General features: G+C 49.9%; 1 protein-coding gene across 2 annotated transcripts in view; it reads left to right on the top strand.

Moving 5' to 3' along the window:
* The window catches only part of LOC140392956 (hexokinase-1-like), a 1,204,152-nt gene that overhangs the window by 1,151,154 nt on the left and 37,892 nt on the right, over positions 1–15,106 (top strand). For both annotated transcript variants that reach the window (XM_072478765.1, XM_072478766.1), the window contains 2 exons: positions 1,949–2,104; positions 2,306–2,539. In XM_072478765.1, the coding sequence (XP_072334866.1) occupies positions 1,949–2,104; positions 2,306–2,539 (390 nt within the window). The remainder of the gene's footprint in view (positions 1–1,948; positions 2,105–2,305; positions 2,540–15,106) is intronic.

Genomic DNA, 15,106 nt, shown 5'->3' on the forward strand with positions numbered 1-15,106 from the left:
CAATTGTTATGGGCGAGGCGTTTTCAGAACCCCAAAATGTATCATGGAGTTCAACCAACCTCCCCCTTTAATGTATTTGTTGCTTTTACAAGCACATGGCTTGTTCTCCAGGTGTGATACAACTATTATGGTCAAATGGTTTTTAAACACAAAACAATGTTTATTCTATGAACTCAACTTAACCCTTTTAAATAAACATTGGATCTCTTAACACCCCTTGCTTCAAAGATAACCCCGAAAATATTACAACATGAAATAATCCCTTAAATGTTCCTTCAAACTTCCAAAAAGACTTTACACCTTTAAACAGAAAGACATCAGGTTAAAGGCTTTACTTTTATGAGTTTAAATCACCCAAATGATCCAGAGATAGTCTTTCATGGCAGAGATCACAGCAGATCCAGCTCACTGCAAACACAGACACACACCCAAGCTCTTTTCAAACTGAAACTAAAAAACTGCAAAATGGTTGATCTAAAACCCAGCTCCACCCACACTCTGACATCACTGCATTTCTTAAAGGTACATTGCTTAAACATCCATTTCTTAAAGGCACCCTCACATGACAACAGTCACATGCATCCTCCTTCACAGATTAATAGAGAATGATCAGGAGCATGAGCCATGGATCAGCACACAGGACACCTGTTCAATCGCAGCCAGCACAGACCAGGAATTGAAATTGAAACCTCCCTATAACAAAAGAGCAAAGATGGGGACATTTGCTTCAGCACTGCCTAGTGTCAGCTCTTTGTCAAAGCTTTCCAATTTGTCAAACTTCCCCACTCATCCCCCAGCCCAGCTTCATTTTCCTTTATACATATTCACCCTATTCTTTTCTTCACCAATTTTAAAGAATTACAGATTATGCAACTCGCTCCTCATCTACCCTCTGGATTTTTTGCCGACTATTTCATGGCTATGTCCTCTAGTTACTGACCCTGATGTCAACGGAATCAGTTTCCCCTTTTCTAAACTGAAATCTTTCAGAGAATCACAGTAACGTGACAGCACAAAATGAGGCCACTCGTCCATTCTGCCTCTCAGCGAGTGCGACTCACCTTTTCCCTGGAGCCCTGCAAATGTTTTTCTTTAGATAATGATCCAGTTTACTTTTGAAAGTCTCGATTGACCCTGTCTCCACCACACTCTCGGGCAGTGCATTCTCGATCCTAACTCATGTGCAAAAAAGCTTTTCCACGTCTCCATTGCTTCTTTTTCCAATTAATAGGATGGGAATGGAAGTGTAGAAGGTTTTAGGTTAGACAGGCAGCATGGTCGGTGCAGGCTTGGAGGGCCAAAGGGCCTGTTCCTATGCTGTACTTCTTTTTTGTTCTTTATCTTCCAATGTGTATTCTCTGGTTCCCGATCCTTCCTCCAATGGGAACAATTGCTCTCCATTTATTCTGTCCTGACCTTCATGATTTTGAATAATTTTATTAAATCTCCTCTCAACGTTCTCTTCTCCAAGGAAAACAGCACCAACTTCTTCAATGTATTATGTAACTGAAGTTCCACACCCCTGGAACCCTGTGTTTTTTACCCTGTGATCCTATCCAAAAGCTTTCTTAGCTGCGTTATTATCAAACTGCTCCTCAATCTTCAATGATTAGTACGCATATGCACTCGGGTCCCACTGCTCCTACAGAATTGTGTCCTGTGATATTATCTCACCACATTCTTTCCACCAGAATGAATCACATCGCTGCATTATCATAGAATGGTTATAGTACAAAAGTAGGTAATTCAGCCCATTGTGTCTATACTGTGCCTTTGAAGGAGAAATTCACCTCCCTCTCCCCACAACCCTGCACATTCTTCCTTTTCAGATAATCATCCAAATTCTAACAAAAATATTTTAACAAAAATAAAATTCAGAGTACTGGATTCTGAAATGTTTTATTTTAGCCTGACAAGGTCCTGTCTTAAACTCTCTCTTATTTACCAGATATGAAAAAATGATCAGTGGAATGTATCTGGGTGAGATTGTACGGACCATACTGATTAACTTCACTAAACAAGGACTTTTGTTTCGAGGCTTTGTCTCACACGCTCTCACAACCAAGGACATTTTTGAAACCAAATATTTGTCCCAGATAGAGAGGTAAGAACAGGTAGCAGCATCGATATAATGCTCCTCAATGCTTTGATATAACATTCATTTTTAGTCATTAAGAGCATTTATATAGTCAACTTCAATAGCACCTTTTGGGTCCTCAATGCTTCAAAATTAATGAAATACACTTTAAGTCAGGGTTATTGTTGCTAAGCAGTCAATAATGTTTAAACAATTATCTAACCACAGTGACAACCTGGCTCTACTCCAAGTCCGTGCAATCCTTCAGCAGCTTGGCTTGGACGGTACCTGTGATGACAGTATAATTGTGAAAGAGGTGTGTGGCGTTGTTTCAAAGAGAGCAGCCCAGCTCTGTGGTGCAGGAATGGCTGCTGTCGTTGACAAAATAAGAGAAACCCGGGGTTTGGACCACTTGGAAATTACTGTCGGTGTCGATGGAACTCTCTACAAGCTTCACCCACAGTGAGTGTTTTCACCAGTTCCAATGCTGCAATAATGAATGACTGTGCTGAGAAATGTTTTGTGAAGCATTCTGCAATTAAACGACTGCAATACCCCACCAACCAACCGAACAGAAAGTATAAAGAATCAGCTGACATGCAGAGTTGTCATAAACAGTTCAATGAAAACAGAGCACCATCTGTATGATGCATCTGTTATTTCTTCTGCAATGCGGGCCGACCTCCGAACCCTTCGCCCATCTCTCCCGGCATCCCCCCCCTCCCCCTCCCCGGGAACACAGGTGATGAATGTGAGAGAGCACTCAGCAGACAGGCAGGGGTCAGATGATGGCATAAATTAAGGAGCACCAGCATTCAGCACCAGTGTTCAGCACTTAGCGGGTTATCATCATCCCCCTCGACAGTGACTCACTGACGGTGCCAGCACGTCCCAGAATCCCGGATTGATGTAACATAGACCTTTGGAGGGTGGGAAATGGGGGAGGGGGAGGAGATGGTTAAGATGACTGACCAGGCCACATCCTATGTGAAGAGGATGAGTATGAGGGCCTTTCTATCCCTCTGGGCTTGCCGGACCCTCGGTGCTACCGCCTGTCCTGCTGCCTCCGGCTGTTCCTCCCCGGGATCGTCCTCTAGCCCCTGTTGGTTCAGCGCCACTTCATCATCCTCGTCCTCCGCCGTGAAGGTGGCCACATGAAATGAAATGAAAATCGCTTATTGTCACAAGTAGGCTTCAAATGAAGTTACTGTGAAAAGCCCCTAGTCGCCACATTCCGGCACCTGTTCGGGGAGGCTGGTACGGGAATTGAACCGTGCTGCTGGTCTGCCTTGGTCTGCTTACAAAGCCAGCGATTTAGCCCTGTGCTAAACAGCCCCAGTGTTCCTCATCCCCCACCACGACGTTCCGCTGCTGTGCCAGATTGTGGAGGGCACAGCAGGCCACCACAAGGTGGGCAACCCTCTGGGGGTGCACTGCAGGGCATCACCAGAGTGGTCATAGAGTGATAGATGTTTACAGCATGGAAACAGACCCTTTGCCCCAGCTTGTCCATGCCGCCCAGTTTCTATCACTAAGCTAGTCCCACTTGCCCGCATTTGACCCATATATACCCACCCTGCCCATATAACTGACTGGGCGTCGGAACCGCATCTTGAGCAGTCTGATGCACCACTCAATGACAGCCTGAGTGGCTGCATAGGCCACATTGTATTGGGTCTCTCTGCATCAGTCACCGGCCTCTGTACTGGTGTCATTAGCCAGGTCCTCAGCGGGTACCCCTTATCCCCCAAGAGCCAACCGACCATCCTGGGGTGGTCCTCGAAGATGCCAGGGATGTCCGACTGTCCCAGGATGTAGCTGTCGTACACACTCCCTGGGAAGCGTGCACACACGTGCATGATCTTCATGTGGTGGTCACGCACGAGCTGGATGTTCAGGGAATGGAATCCCTTCCTGTTAATGTAGGGCACTCCCAGCTGGCCTGGTGTGCGCAGGTGAAAAGCGTGCAGTCTATCAGTCCCTGGACCTGGGGCATCCCGGTAATGGCAGAGAATCCTGCTGCCCGGGCACCTCTTCCATTTGTTTTCATCCCATTTCATTTTAATTTGTTCGACCATTTCTTTCATTCCTGTATTTCTTAATATATATTTAACACTCTCCCATCTTATCCACCTTTCCTTACCCTTTCTTCCCCCTTCCCCTCTCCCCACATCGAGATCTGTCACAGTTTACCCTCTAATGTTAGTTTCTCTGCAGTTTGACCTTTCACATCTTTTATCCTCTCTGGGAACTGCCACTAGCAGTCTTTCCCCTTGGTTTCTGTGGCCATTAGCACCCCGTTTCCCTCGTTTCTGTGGCTATGACTCCTCTTTAATTCTCACTCCACAGTATAAATATTTCCCACTGATGTGACCATCAATTCACACGAGACGATTAGTAGAAGTGAACAGTGGTTTTAATCAGCTAGATCTGTGCCTGCCTGCGACTGCTCTGTACTGAGTGCCGCTTACAGGCTGCAGAGTTATGTACCACCCCCGAGGGGGCGGAGCCCACAAGGGCATCAACATAATACAATACAGTGGTGAATTGTAGTAACAATACGTTCACCACATTCACCCCCTGTTAAAAAATTGAAGCCCAGCGGGGGTGAAGTGGGCTCACAGGTCGAGTCTGTCCGGCGCCTTGATCGTTCTCTGTGATCGCCTCAGCTCCGGCTTTGTTGCGGGCACGGATGTTCGAGGGAGATTGTATCTTGTCGGCCGTTGCGATGTGCCACGTAGGCATACTGAGGGTTGGCATGTAGGAGCTGGACCCTCTCGACCAGGGGGTCGGACTTATGGCTCCTCACGTGCTTCTGGAGGAGGACAGGCCCCGGTGTTGTCAGCCAGGATGGAAGCGAGACCCCGGAGGTGGATTTCCTGGGGAAGACAAATAGACTGTCGTGAGGGGTCTCGTTTGTGGCTGTGCAGAGGAGCGACCAAATGGAGTGGAGCATGTCGGGGAGGAACTCTTGCCAGCGGGAAACTGGGAGACTTCTAGACCGTAGGGCCAGAAGCACGGCATTCCATACCGTTGCGTTCTCCCTCTCCACCTGTCCGTTACCCCGGGAGTTGTAGCTGGTAGTCCTGCTCGAGACAATGCCCTTACCGAGCAGGTACTGACGCAGCTCATCGCTCATAAACGAGCTGCGTCGACATGACGGCGGCCACTGTCATTAAGGCCCTGGTCACTGTGGACGTAAGTGTGGAAACCGAACAGGGTGAAGATGCTGTGCAGGGCCTTAATGACAGTGGCCACGGTCATGTCGGGGCATGGGATGGCAAAGGGGAAACGGGAGTACTCGTCAACGGCGTTGAGAAAATACGCATTGCGGTCAGTGGAGGGGAGGGGCCCTTTGAAATCAATACTGAGGTGCTCAAAGGGGCGGGATGCCTTCACCAGGTGGGCCTTGTCTGGTCGATAGAAGTGTGGCTTGCACGCCGCGCAAACTTGGCAGTCCCTGGTCATGGCCCTGACCTCCTCGGTGGAGTAGGGCAGGTTGCGGGCCTTGAGAAGTGGAGAAGCCGGGTGACCCCCGGGTGACAGAGGTCATTGTGGATGGCCTGAAGTCGGTCATCTTGTGCGCTGGCGCATGTACCGCGGGACAAGGCATCTGGGGGCTCGTTGAGCTACCCCGGATGATACACAATATCGTAATTATAGGTGGAGAGTTTGATTCTCCACCTCAAGATTTTATCATTCTTGATCTTGCCCCGCTGTGTGTTGTTGAACATAAAGGCTACCGACCGTTGGTCGGTGACGAGGGTGAACCTCCTACCAGCCAGGTAGTGCCTCCAATGCCGCACAGCTTCCACAATGGCTTGAGCTTTCTTTTCGACAGAGGAACATAAGAACATAAGAACTAGGAACAGGAGTAGGCCGTCTGGCCCCTCGAGCCTGCTCCGCCATTTAATGAGATCATGGCTGATCTTTGTGGACTCAGCTCCACTCTCCGGCCCGTACACCATATCCCCAAATCCCTTTATTCTTTAGAAAGGTATCTATCTTTTTCTTAAAAACGTTTAAAGAAGGAGCCTCAACTGCTTCACTGGGCAAGGAATTCCAGAGATTCACAACCCTTTGGGTGAAGAAGTTCCTCCTACACTCCGTCCTAAATCTACTTCCCCTTATTTTCAGGCTATGCCCCCTAGTTCTGCTTTCCCCGACCAGTGGAAACAACCTGCCCGCATCTATCCTATCTATTCCCTTCATAATTTTATATGTTTCAATAAGATCCCCCCCGCATCCTTCTAAACTCCAATGAGTACAGTCCCAGTCTACTCAACCTCTCGTCATAATCTAATCCCCTCAACTCTGGGATCAACCTAGTGAATCTCCTCTGCACACCCTCCAGTGCCAATATGTCCTTTCTCAGGTAAGGAGACCAAAACTGAACACAATACTCCAGATGCGGCCTCACCAACACCCTATACAATTGCAGCATAACCTCCCTAGTCTTGAACTCCATCCCTCTAGCAATGAAAGACAAAACACGATTAGCCTTCTTAATCACCTGTTGCACCTGCACACCAACCTTTTGTGACTCGTGCACCAGCACACCCAGGTCCCTCTGCACAGCAGCATGTTTTAACATCTTACCGTTTAAATAATAATCCATTCTGCTGTTATTCCTCCCAAAATGGATAGCCTCACACTTGGCAACATTGAATTCCATCTGCCAGACCCTAGCCCATTCACCTAACCTATCCAAATCCTTCTGCAGGCTTCCGGTATCCTCTGCACTTTTTGCTTTACCACTCATCTTAGTGTCGTCTGCAAACTTTGCCACATTGCACTTGGTCCCCAACTCCAAATCGTCTATGTAAATTGTGAACAACTGCGGGCCCAACACTGATCCTTGAGGGACCCCACTAGTTACAGGTTGCCAACCAGAGAAACACCCATTTATCCCCACTCTCTGCTTTCTGTTATTTAACCAATCCTCTACCCATGCTACCACTTTACCCTCATCTTTAGTTTATGCAGCAACCTTTTGTGTGGCACCTTGTCAAAAGCTTTCTGGAAATCCAGATATACCATATCCATTGGTTCCCCGTTATCTACTGCACTGGTAACGTCCTCAAAAAATTCTACCAAATTAGTCAGACACGACCTACCCTTTGTGAACCCATGCTGCGTCTGCCCAATAGGACAATTTCCCTCCAGGTGTCCCGCTATTTCCTCCTTAATGATAGATTCCAGCATTTTCCCTACAACCGAAGTTAAGCTTACCGGCCTATAATTACCCGCTTTCTGCCGACCTCCTTTTTTAAACAGTGGTGTCACGTTTGCTACTTTCCAATCCTCTGGGACCACCCCAGAGTCTAGTGAATTTTGATAAATTATCACTAGTGCGTTTACAATTTCCCTAGCCATCTCTTTTAACACTCTGGGATGCATCCCATCAGGGCCAGGAGACTTGTCTACCTTTAGCCCCATTAGCTTGCCCAATACTGCCTCCTTAGTGATTACAATCATCTCAAGGTCCTCACCTATCATATCTTTATTTCCATCAGTCGCTGGCATGTTATTTGTGTCTTCCACTGTGAAGACTGACCCAAAAAACCTGTTCAGCTCCTCAGCCATTTCTCCGTCTCCTATTATTAAATCTCCCTTCTCATCTTCCAAAGGACCAATATTTACCTTAGCCACTCTTTTTTGTCTTACATATTTGTAGAAGCTTTTACTATCTGCTTTTATGTTCTGAGCCAGTTTACTTTCATAGTCTACCTTACTCTTCTTTATGGCTTTTTTAGTAGCTTTCTGTTGTCCCCTAAAGACTTCCCAGTCGTCTAGTCTCCCACTAATTTTTGCCACTTTGTATGTTTTTTCCTTCAATTTGATACTCTCCCTCACCTCCTTAGATATCCACGGTCGATTTTTCCCCTTTCTACCGTCTTTCTTTTTTGTCGGTATGAACCTTTTCTGAACACTGTGAAAGATCGCTCGGAAAGTTCTCCACTGTTCCTCAACTGCTTCACCATGAAGTCTTTGCTCCCAGTCTACCTTAGCTAGTTCTTCTCTCATCCCATTGTAATCGCCTTTGTTTAAACACAAAACACTAGTGTTTGATTTTACCTTGTCATCCTCCAACTGTATTTTAAATGCCACCATATTGTGGTCGCTCCTTCCAAGAGGATCCCGAACTATGAGATCATTAATCAATCCTGCCTCATTACACAGGACCAGATCTAGGACCGCTTGTTCCCTTGTAGGTTCCATTACATACTGTTCCAGGAAATTATCCCGGGCACATTCTATAAACTCCTCCTCAAGGCTGCCTTTACCAACATGGTTAAACCAATCGATATGCAGATTAAACTCTCCCATGATTACCGCTGTCCCATTTCTACATGCATCCGTTATTTCTTTGCTTATTGCCTGCCCTACCATCCTGTTACTATTTGGTGGCCTATAGACTACTCCTATCAGTGACCTTTTCGCCTTACTATTCCTGATTTCCACCCAAATTGATTCAACCTTGTCCTCCATAGCACCAATATCATCCCTTACTATTGCCCGGATGCCATCCTTAAACAACAAAGCTACACCACCGCCCTGACCGTGCATTCTATCCTTTCGTATACTCTGATACCCTTGGATATTTAACTCCCAGTCGTGACCATCTTTTAACCATGTTTCAGTAATGGCCACTAAATCATAGTCATTCACGATGATTTGCGCCATCAACTCATTTACCTTATTTCGTATACTACGAGCATTCAGGTAAAGTACACTTGTGCTGTTTTTTATGTCTTTGTTATGAATCCTAACACCTTGATCAGTAACTTTTTGCAATTTATTTTTCCTCTTACCCTTTCTCCTAATTTTCCTTGTCTTTGAACCCATATCTCTACATAATAACCTGTCACGTAACCTGCTGCCTTGATCTCCATTAACGATTATACTGTCCATAGCTTTACACTTCCCTTCCCCCCAACTTGCTAGTTTAAAGTCCTTGTGACCAACCTATTTATTCTATTCGCTAGAACACTGGTCCCAGAATGGTTCAGGTGAAGACCGTCCCAACGGTACAGGTCCCTCCTGCCCCAGTACTGATGCCAATGCCCCATGAAATGGAATCCCTCTTTACCGCACCACTCCTTTAGCCACGTGTTAACTTCCCTAATTTTCTCAACCCTATGCCAATTGGCACGTGGCTTGGGTAGTAATCCAGAGATTATAACCCTGGAGACCTGTTCTTTAATTTAGTCCCTGGTGTTTGATAATCCCCAAACAGGTCCTCTTTCCTAGTCTTACCTATGTTGTTAGTCCCAACGTGGACCACAACAACTGGATCCTCCCCCTCCCTCGCCAAAATCCTTTCAAGCCGATCAGAGATGTCCCTCACCCTGGCACCGGGCAGGCAACATACCATGCGGGACTCTCGATCTGGCTTACAAAGGATGCCATCAATCCCCCTAATTATAGAATCCCCTACAACTACCACTTGTCTTTTTGCTCCCCCCTCTTGAATGGCTTCCTGTACCACGGTGCAGTGGTCAGTCAACGCATCCTCCCTACAGCCCTCTTCCTCATCCATACAGGGAGCAAGTACCTCATACCTGTTGGTCAAGGTCAAGGGCTGAGGCTCCTCAACTCCTAACCTCAGGATCCCCCTACCTGCCTCCCTTGCAGTCACACCACTCTGTCCCTGACCACTGTCCGAATTAACAGTACTTATTCTACCGGGTGTGACTGTCTCCTGAAACAAAGTGTCCAGGTAATTTCCCCCCCCCCTGATGTGCCGCAGTCGGTCTCCAGCTCATCAATTCTGAGCCGAAGTACCTCGAGCAGCCAACACTTGCTGCAGATGTGGTCACTGACGGTCTCAATGGGATCCACCAGTTCCATCATCATACAGCAACAGCACATCATCTGTCCAGCCATATTCAACTAGTTAATTAATTTAAATAATTTAAAAACATTTTTTTATAGATCCTCAAGGATAAACCCGAACACCAACAAAAACACAGCCACTCACCCGAACTCAGTCACTCACCTAAACTCAGATGCACTCTGTTCCAATCAGCACTCCGTGACTAAAGGCACTCCTGCCACACCTTTTGTGCACTCACCTCTCCCAGCACTGTCCGGGCTCTCTCCTCCCATGCTTTTTAAATCTCCCGGCTCTCTCCTCACGCGCTGTTTTCGCTGTCCGGGCTCTCTCCTCCCGCGCTGTTGTACCTGTCCCGGCTCTCTCCTCCCCCGCTTTTTAAATCTCCCGGCTCTCTCCTCCCGCGCTGTTTTCGCGGGTGTGTCGAATCTCGGAGGCATTGAGGCTACGGGAAAAGAAGGCCACCGGCCTGCGTGCCTGGTTAAGGGTAGCGGCCAGGGCGACATCTGACGCATTGCTCTCCACCTGGATGGGGATGGACTCGTCCACCGCATGTATCACGGCCTTGGTAATGTCTGCCTTGATGCGGCTGAAGGCCAGGCGGGCCTCAGTCATCTGGGGGAAGATGGTGGCTTTGATAAGTGGGCGGGCTTTGTCCGCATAGTTGGGGACCCACTGGGCATAATATGAAAAGAACCCCAGGCATCTTTTCAGGGCCTTGGGGCAGTGGAGAAGGGGGAGTTGTAGGAGGGGGCACAGGCGGTCGGGGTCAAGCCCTAGGACTCCGTTTTCCACGACATAGCTGAGGATGGCTAGTCGGGTTGTGCAGAAAATGCATTTCTCCTTGTTGTAGGTGAGATTGCGGGCTTGGGCATTTTGGAGGAACTTCTGAAGGTTAACGTCGTGGTCCTGCTGATCATGGCCGCAGATGGTGACATTATCCACATACGGGAACGTGGCCCACAGCCCGTACTGGTCAACCATTCCGTCCATCATTCTTTGGAAGACCGAGGCCCCATTGGTGACGCCGAAGAGGACCCTGAGGAAGTGGAAGAGGCGGCCGTCTGCCTCAAAGGCCGTGTAGTGGCGATCTTCCGGGCGAATCGGAAGCTGGTGGTATGCGGACTTCAGGTCTACTGTGGAAAAAACCCGGTAGTGTGCAATCTGATTCACCATGTCCGCTATGCGGGGAAGCGGGTATGCATCGAGTTGCGTGTACCGATTTATGGTCTGGCTGCAGTCACAACCATCCTGTTCATTTCCCCGGTCCTGACGACCACCTCTTGGGCTCTCCAGGGGCTATTACTGGCCTCGATGATCGCCTCCGTCAAGAGCCGCTGGACCTCCGACTTGATAAAAGTCCTGTCCTGCGCACTGTACCGCCTGCTCCTGGTGGCGACGGGTTTACAGTCGGAGGTGAGGTTCATGAAGAGCGAGGGATGGGCGAGGCTACATATGATGAGAGGGGGTAGGGGTCCGCCAAACTTCAGGGTCAGGCTTCTGAGGTTGCACTGGAAATCCAGTCCTAACAAGAGAGGAGCCCAGAGATGGGGGAGGACACAGAGTTTAAAATTGACATACTCGGCGCACTGTATCGCGAGGTTCGCGACACAGTACCCCCGGATCTGCACTGAATGTGATCCGGAAGCAAGGGAGATTGTTTGGGATGCGGGGGAAATCTGGAGGGAACAGCGCCTTACCGTGTCCAGATGGATGAAGCTCTCCGTGCTCCCAGAGTCAAACAGACAGGGCGTTTCGTGCCCATTGACCCGGACAGTCATCATGGAGTTCTTGAGGTGCTTGGGCCGTGACTGGTCGAGAGTGACAGCGCCAAGCTGCAGGTAGCCGGCGTGGTCGGTTGTAGGGGGTGGTTCCAAGATGGCGACCAAGATGGCAGCCCCCGTCGGTTGCACGTGTCGGGCGGCGTTGAAGGTGGCGGACAAGATGGCGGCCCCCATGAGTCGCACGTGTCTGGTAGAGTTAAAGATGCCGGCCCCCAAGGATAGCACGAGGAGGATGACGCGTCAGAAGGGGGCGGTACTGGCAGGCACGCAGCTATGTTGCGGGGTCTGCGGGCCTGTGCGTCGGGCCTGCAAAATGTCCTTTCTTGCCACAGTCGCTGCAGGCAACGCTGCCTGAGGTGCTGGTTCTGACCGCAGAAATAGCAGGCGGCCCCCCGGGTTGGGCGGGCAGCCGCGCGGCACAGGACTGGGACACCCTTGGGCCGGGTGATGGTCGCACCTCCGGCGCCCACGAGGTAATCGCGTGGTCGGAGGGGAAAGCATTCAGGCTCTGGAAGGCTACCTCTAATGAGGTGGATAGTTTTACCATCTCTTCTAGGTCGAGGGCGCCCTTTTCGAGCAGACACTGCCTGACATAGTTGGGCCGCACTCCAGCCACATAGGTGTCCCAGATGGAGAGTTCCATGTGCTGCGAGGCCTTGACGTCCTTGTAGTTACAGTTTCTCGAGCGAGTACCCTCAGGTCGCGTAGATATTCCTCCAGCGATTCCCCGGGGTATTGACGACGTGTGGTGAGGAGATGCCGTGCAAACACTTCGTTCACCGGCCTCACGTAATGTCTTTTCAGGATTGCGACCGCGTCTGTTTACGTGGTCGCGTCTTCGATTAGTACAGAGATTCTGTGGCTCACCCGGGCGTGGAGGAGACTCAGCTTCTGTGCCTCGGTGACAGCGGGCGAGGAGGAGGTGGCGAGGTAGGCCTCAAAGCAGCGGAGCCAGTGTGAAAAACTTCAGCTGCCTGTGGGTCGAGTTCCAGTCGATCAGGTTTGAGGGCGGCTTCCATTGCGATATCTTAGCTTATTAAATTGATGCGACCATCAATTCACACGAGACGATTAGTAGAAGTGATCAGTGGTTTTAATAAGCTAGATCTGTGCCTGCCTGCGACTGCTATGTACTGAGTGCCACCTACAGGCTGCAGATTTATGTACCACCCTCGAGGGGGCGGAGCCACAGGCGGAGCCCACAAGGGCATCAACACAATACAAAACAATACAGTGGTGAATTGTGGTAGCAATACGTTCACCTTTCTCTGTCTGTTAAGCTTTGACAAAGAGTCATTGGACTTGAAACGTTAGCTCTTTTCTCTCCCTCCAGATGCTGCCAGACCTGCTGAGATTTTCCAGCATTTTCTCTTTCGCAGCATCCACAATAATTTGCTTTTATTTTTTGCCCAGGCATCTTGTTGGGCTTGGTCCATGCCAAATTTTATATTGTTTGCTGCCTGGCAAGCAGGGCATCCGTCACCTGTTGGATGCACCTGTGGGCTGTGGCCTGCGAGATGTCACACAGGTCGTCACTCAACCCCTGGAAGAATCCCGAGGTGTAAAAGTTCAGGGCTGTGGTGACCTTGATGGCCACCGGGGGCAGGTGTCCTTCTCCTCCAAGTGGTGCCAAGTCTGGCTTGGTGCCACACCATCTCCTAGTGGAGTTGAAGCCTCCTGCGGCACACACTGTCCGTCATCTGCTCGAACGATCAGCGACACTTGTACACTCTTGGCCGTGGCGGGCCTCCCCCTCTGGTTTTCACCCTGGCCTGTTGGGTGGCCGGGCCCTAACGGTGTGAGGAGGGGTCCTGCACATGGGCCGCAGCCTCGAGCCTCTGTAGATGCTGCTGCTATCTCCGACGCCTGGCCACACGGCCTACCAGCAGCACGAGGGCTTGTTCTGCAGGGTCCAGAATACCGTTCAATATCTGTAAGGAATTGGGACAGGGTGTTAGACTGACAAACAGTGGTGACTCCCAGCCCGGACTATCCATTCCCCCATTGATTTCCCCCCCCTCCCCTCCCGGAATGCACACCTGGCCGCAGCGGTCCCATTATTCCCCGATCCTGTACCTCTGACACCAGCATATAACGTTACCTGGACTGGGTGCTGGTCCCCTCCCCATTGCACTCATCCACCCTCCGTCCATGGACATGTCCCGATGTTGGGGTCCATTCGCTGGGTGTTCAGATCTCGGCTGTTGCGTGTGTGGTGCTGCCTCCCACAGTGTTCAGGCACAGTATCCCGGCATCACGATCTGATTAGGATGCTGGGAATTATTCCCACATGCCACATAGCCCACCCATGGGAGTCCATTTGGATTGTGTGAAGTGCTCACTTAACTACAATAACCAATACTCGTGCGACTCGGCCAACGTTGTCTACCTCATACGCTGCAGGAAAGGATGTCCCGAAGCATGGTACATTGGCGAGACCATGCAGACGCTGCGACAACGAATGAACGGACATCGCACAACAATCACCAGGCAGGAATGTTCCCTTCCAGTCGGGGAACACTTCAGCAGTCAAGGGCATTCAGCCTCTGATCTCCGGGTAAGCGTTCTCCAAGGCAGCCTTCAGGACCCGCGACAACGCAGAATTGCCGAGCAGAAACTTATAGCCAAGTTCCGCACACATGAGTGCTGCCTCAACCGGGACCTGGGATTCATGTCGCATTACATTCAACCCCCACCATCTGGCCTGCAAAATCCTACCAACTGTCCCGGCTTGATGCAATTCACACCTCTTTAACCTGGGGTCACCCTATCTCTGGATCTGTAAAGATTTAATCACCTGCTAATGGTCGCATTCCAAGCATTGTTTGGCATCTTTGAATTTGTCTATATATGTGTTTCTGGAACATACCTCTTCATTCACCTGAGGAAGGAGCAGCGCTCCGAAAGCTAGTGACATCGAAACAAACCTGTTGGACTTTAACCTGGTGTTGTAAGACTTCTTACTGTGCTCACCCCAGTCCAACGCCGGCCTCTCCACATCATACAATAACCAATTCAGCAATAACCTACAGCTGCACGGCCAGAGGCCTCCGAAGTCAGTGAGGATCATGGGTAGTCGGAGGGGCAGTCGGACAGAGACAAGGGTTTCCACCCGGAACGGGTATGCATGATCTAGGGGTTGGTAGAGAGGAACAGTATGGGGCTGCCCGCCAGCAGACCACTCCTTCTGCCCCCTCACCCACAACTCTGGTCCCCCTTCTCATGGCGTCCCACTCCAGCCAACCCCCTCCCCACCCCTGGTTGCACGCACCCCCTCGAAGAACAGAAATAACAAGCCCAGGGCCCCCGGGCTCATTGCCTCTGAGCGAAGATGGCTACATCTCCTCGGCTCCCCGCAAAAGCCCTTCCACCAGGTGCACATTGTTAAAAAGGAGTTCAAATCGGTGC

Source organism: Scyliorhinus torazame, chromosome 16 (genome assembly GCF_047496885.1).
Source record: "Scyliorhinus torazame isolate Kashiwa2021f chromosome 16, sScyTor2.1, whole genome shotgun sequence".
NCBI classification, from domain to species: domain Eukaryota; kingdom Metazoa; phylum Chordata; class Chondrichthyes; order Carcharhiniformes; family Scyliorhinidae; genus Scyliorhinus; species Scyliorhinus torazame.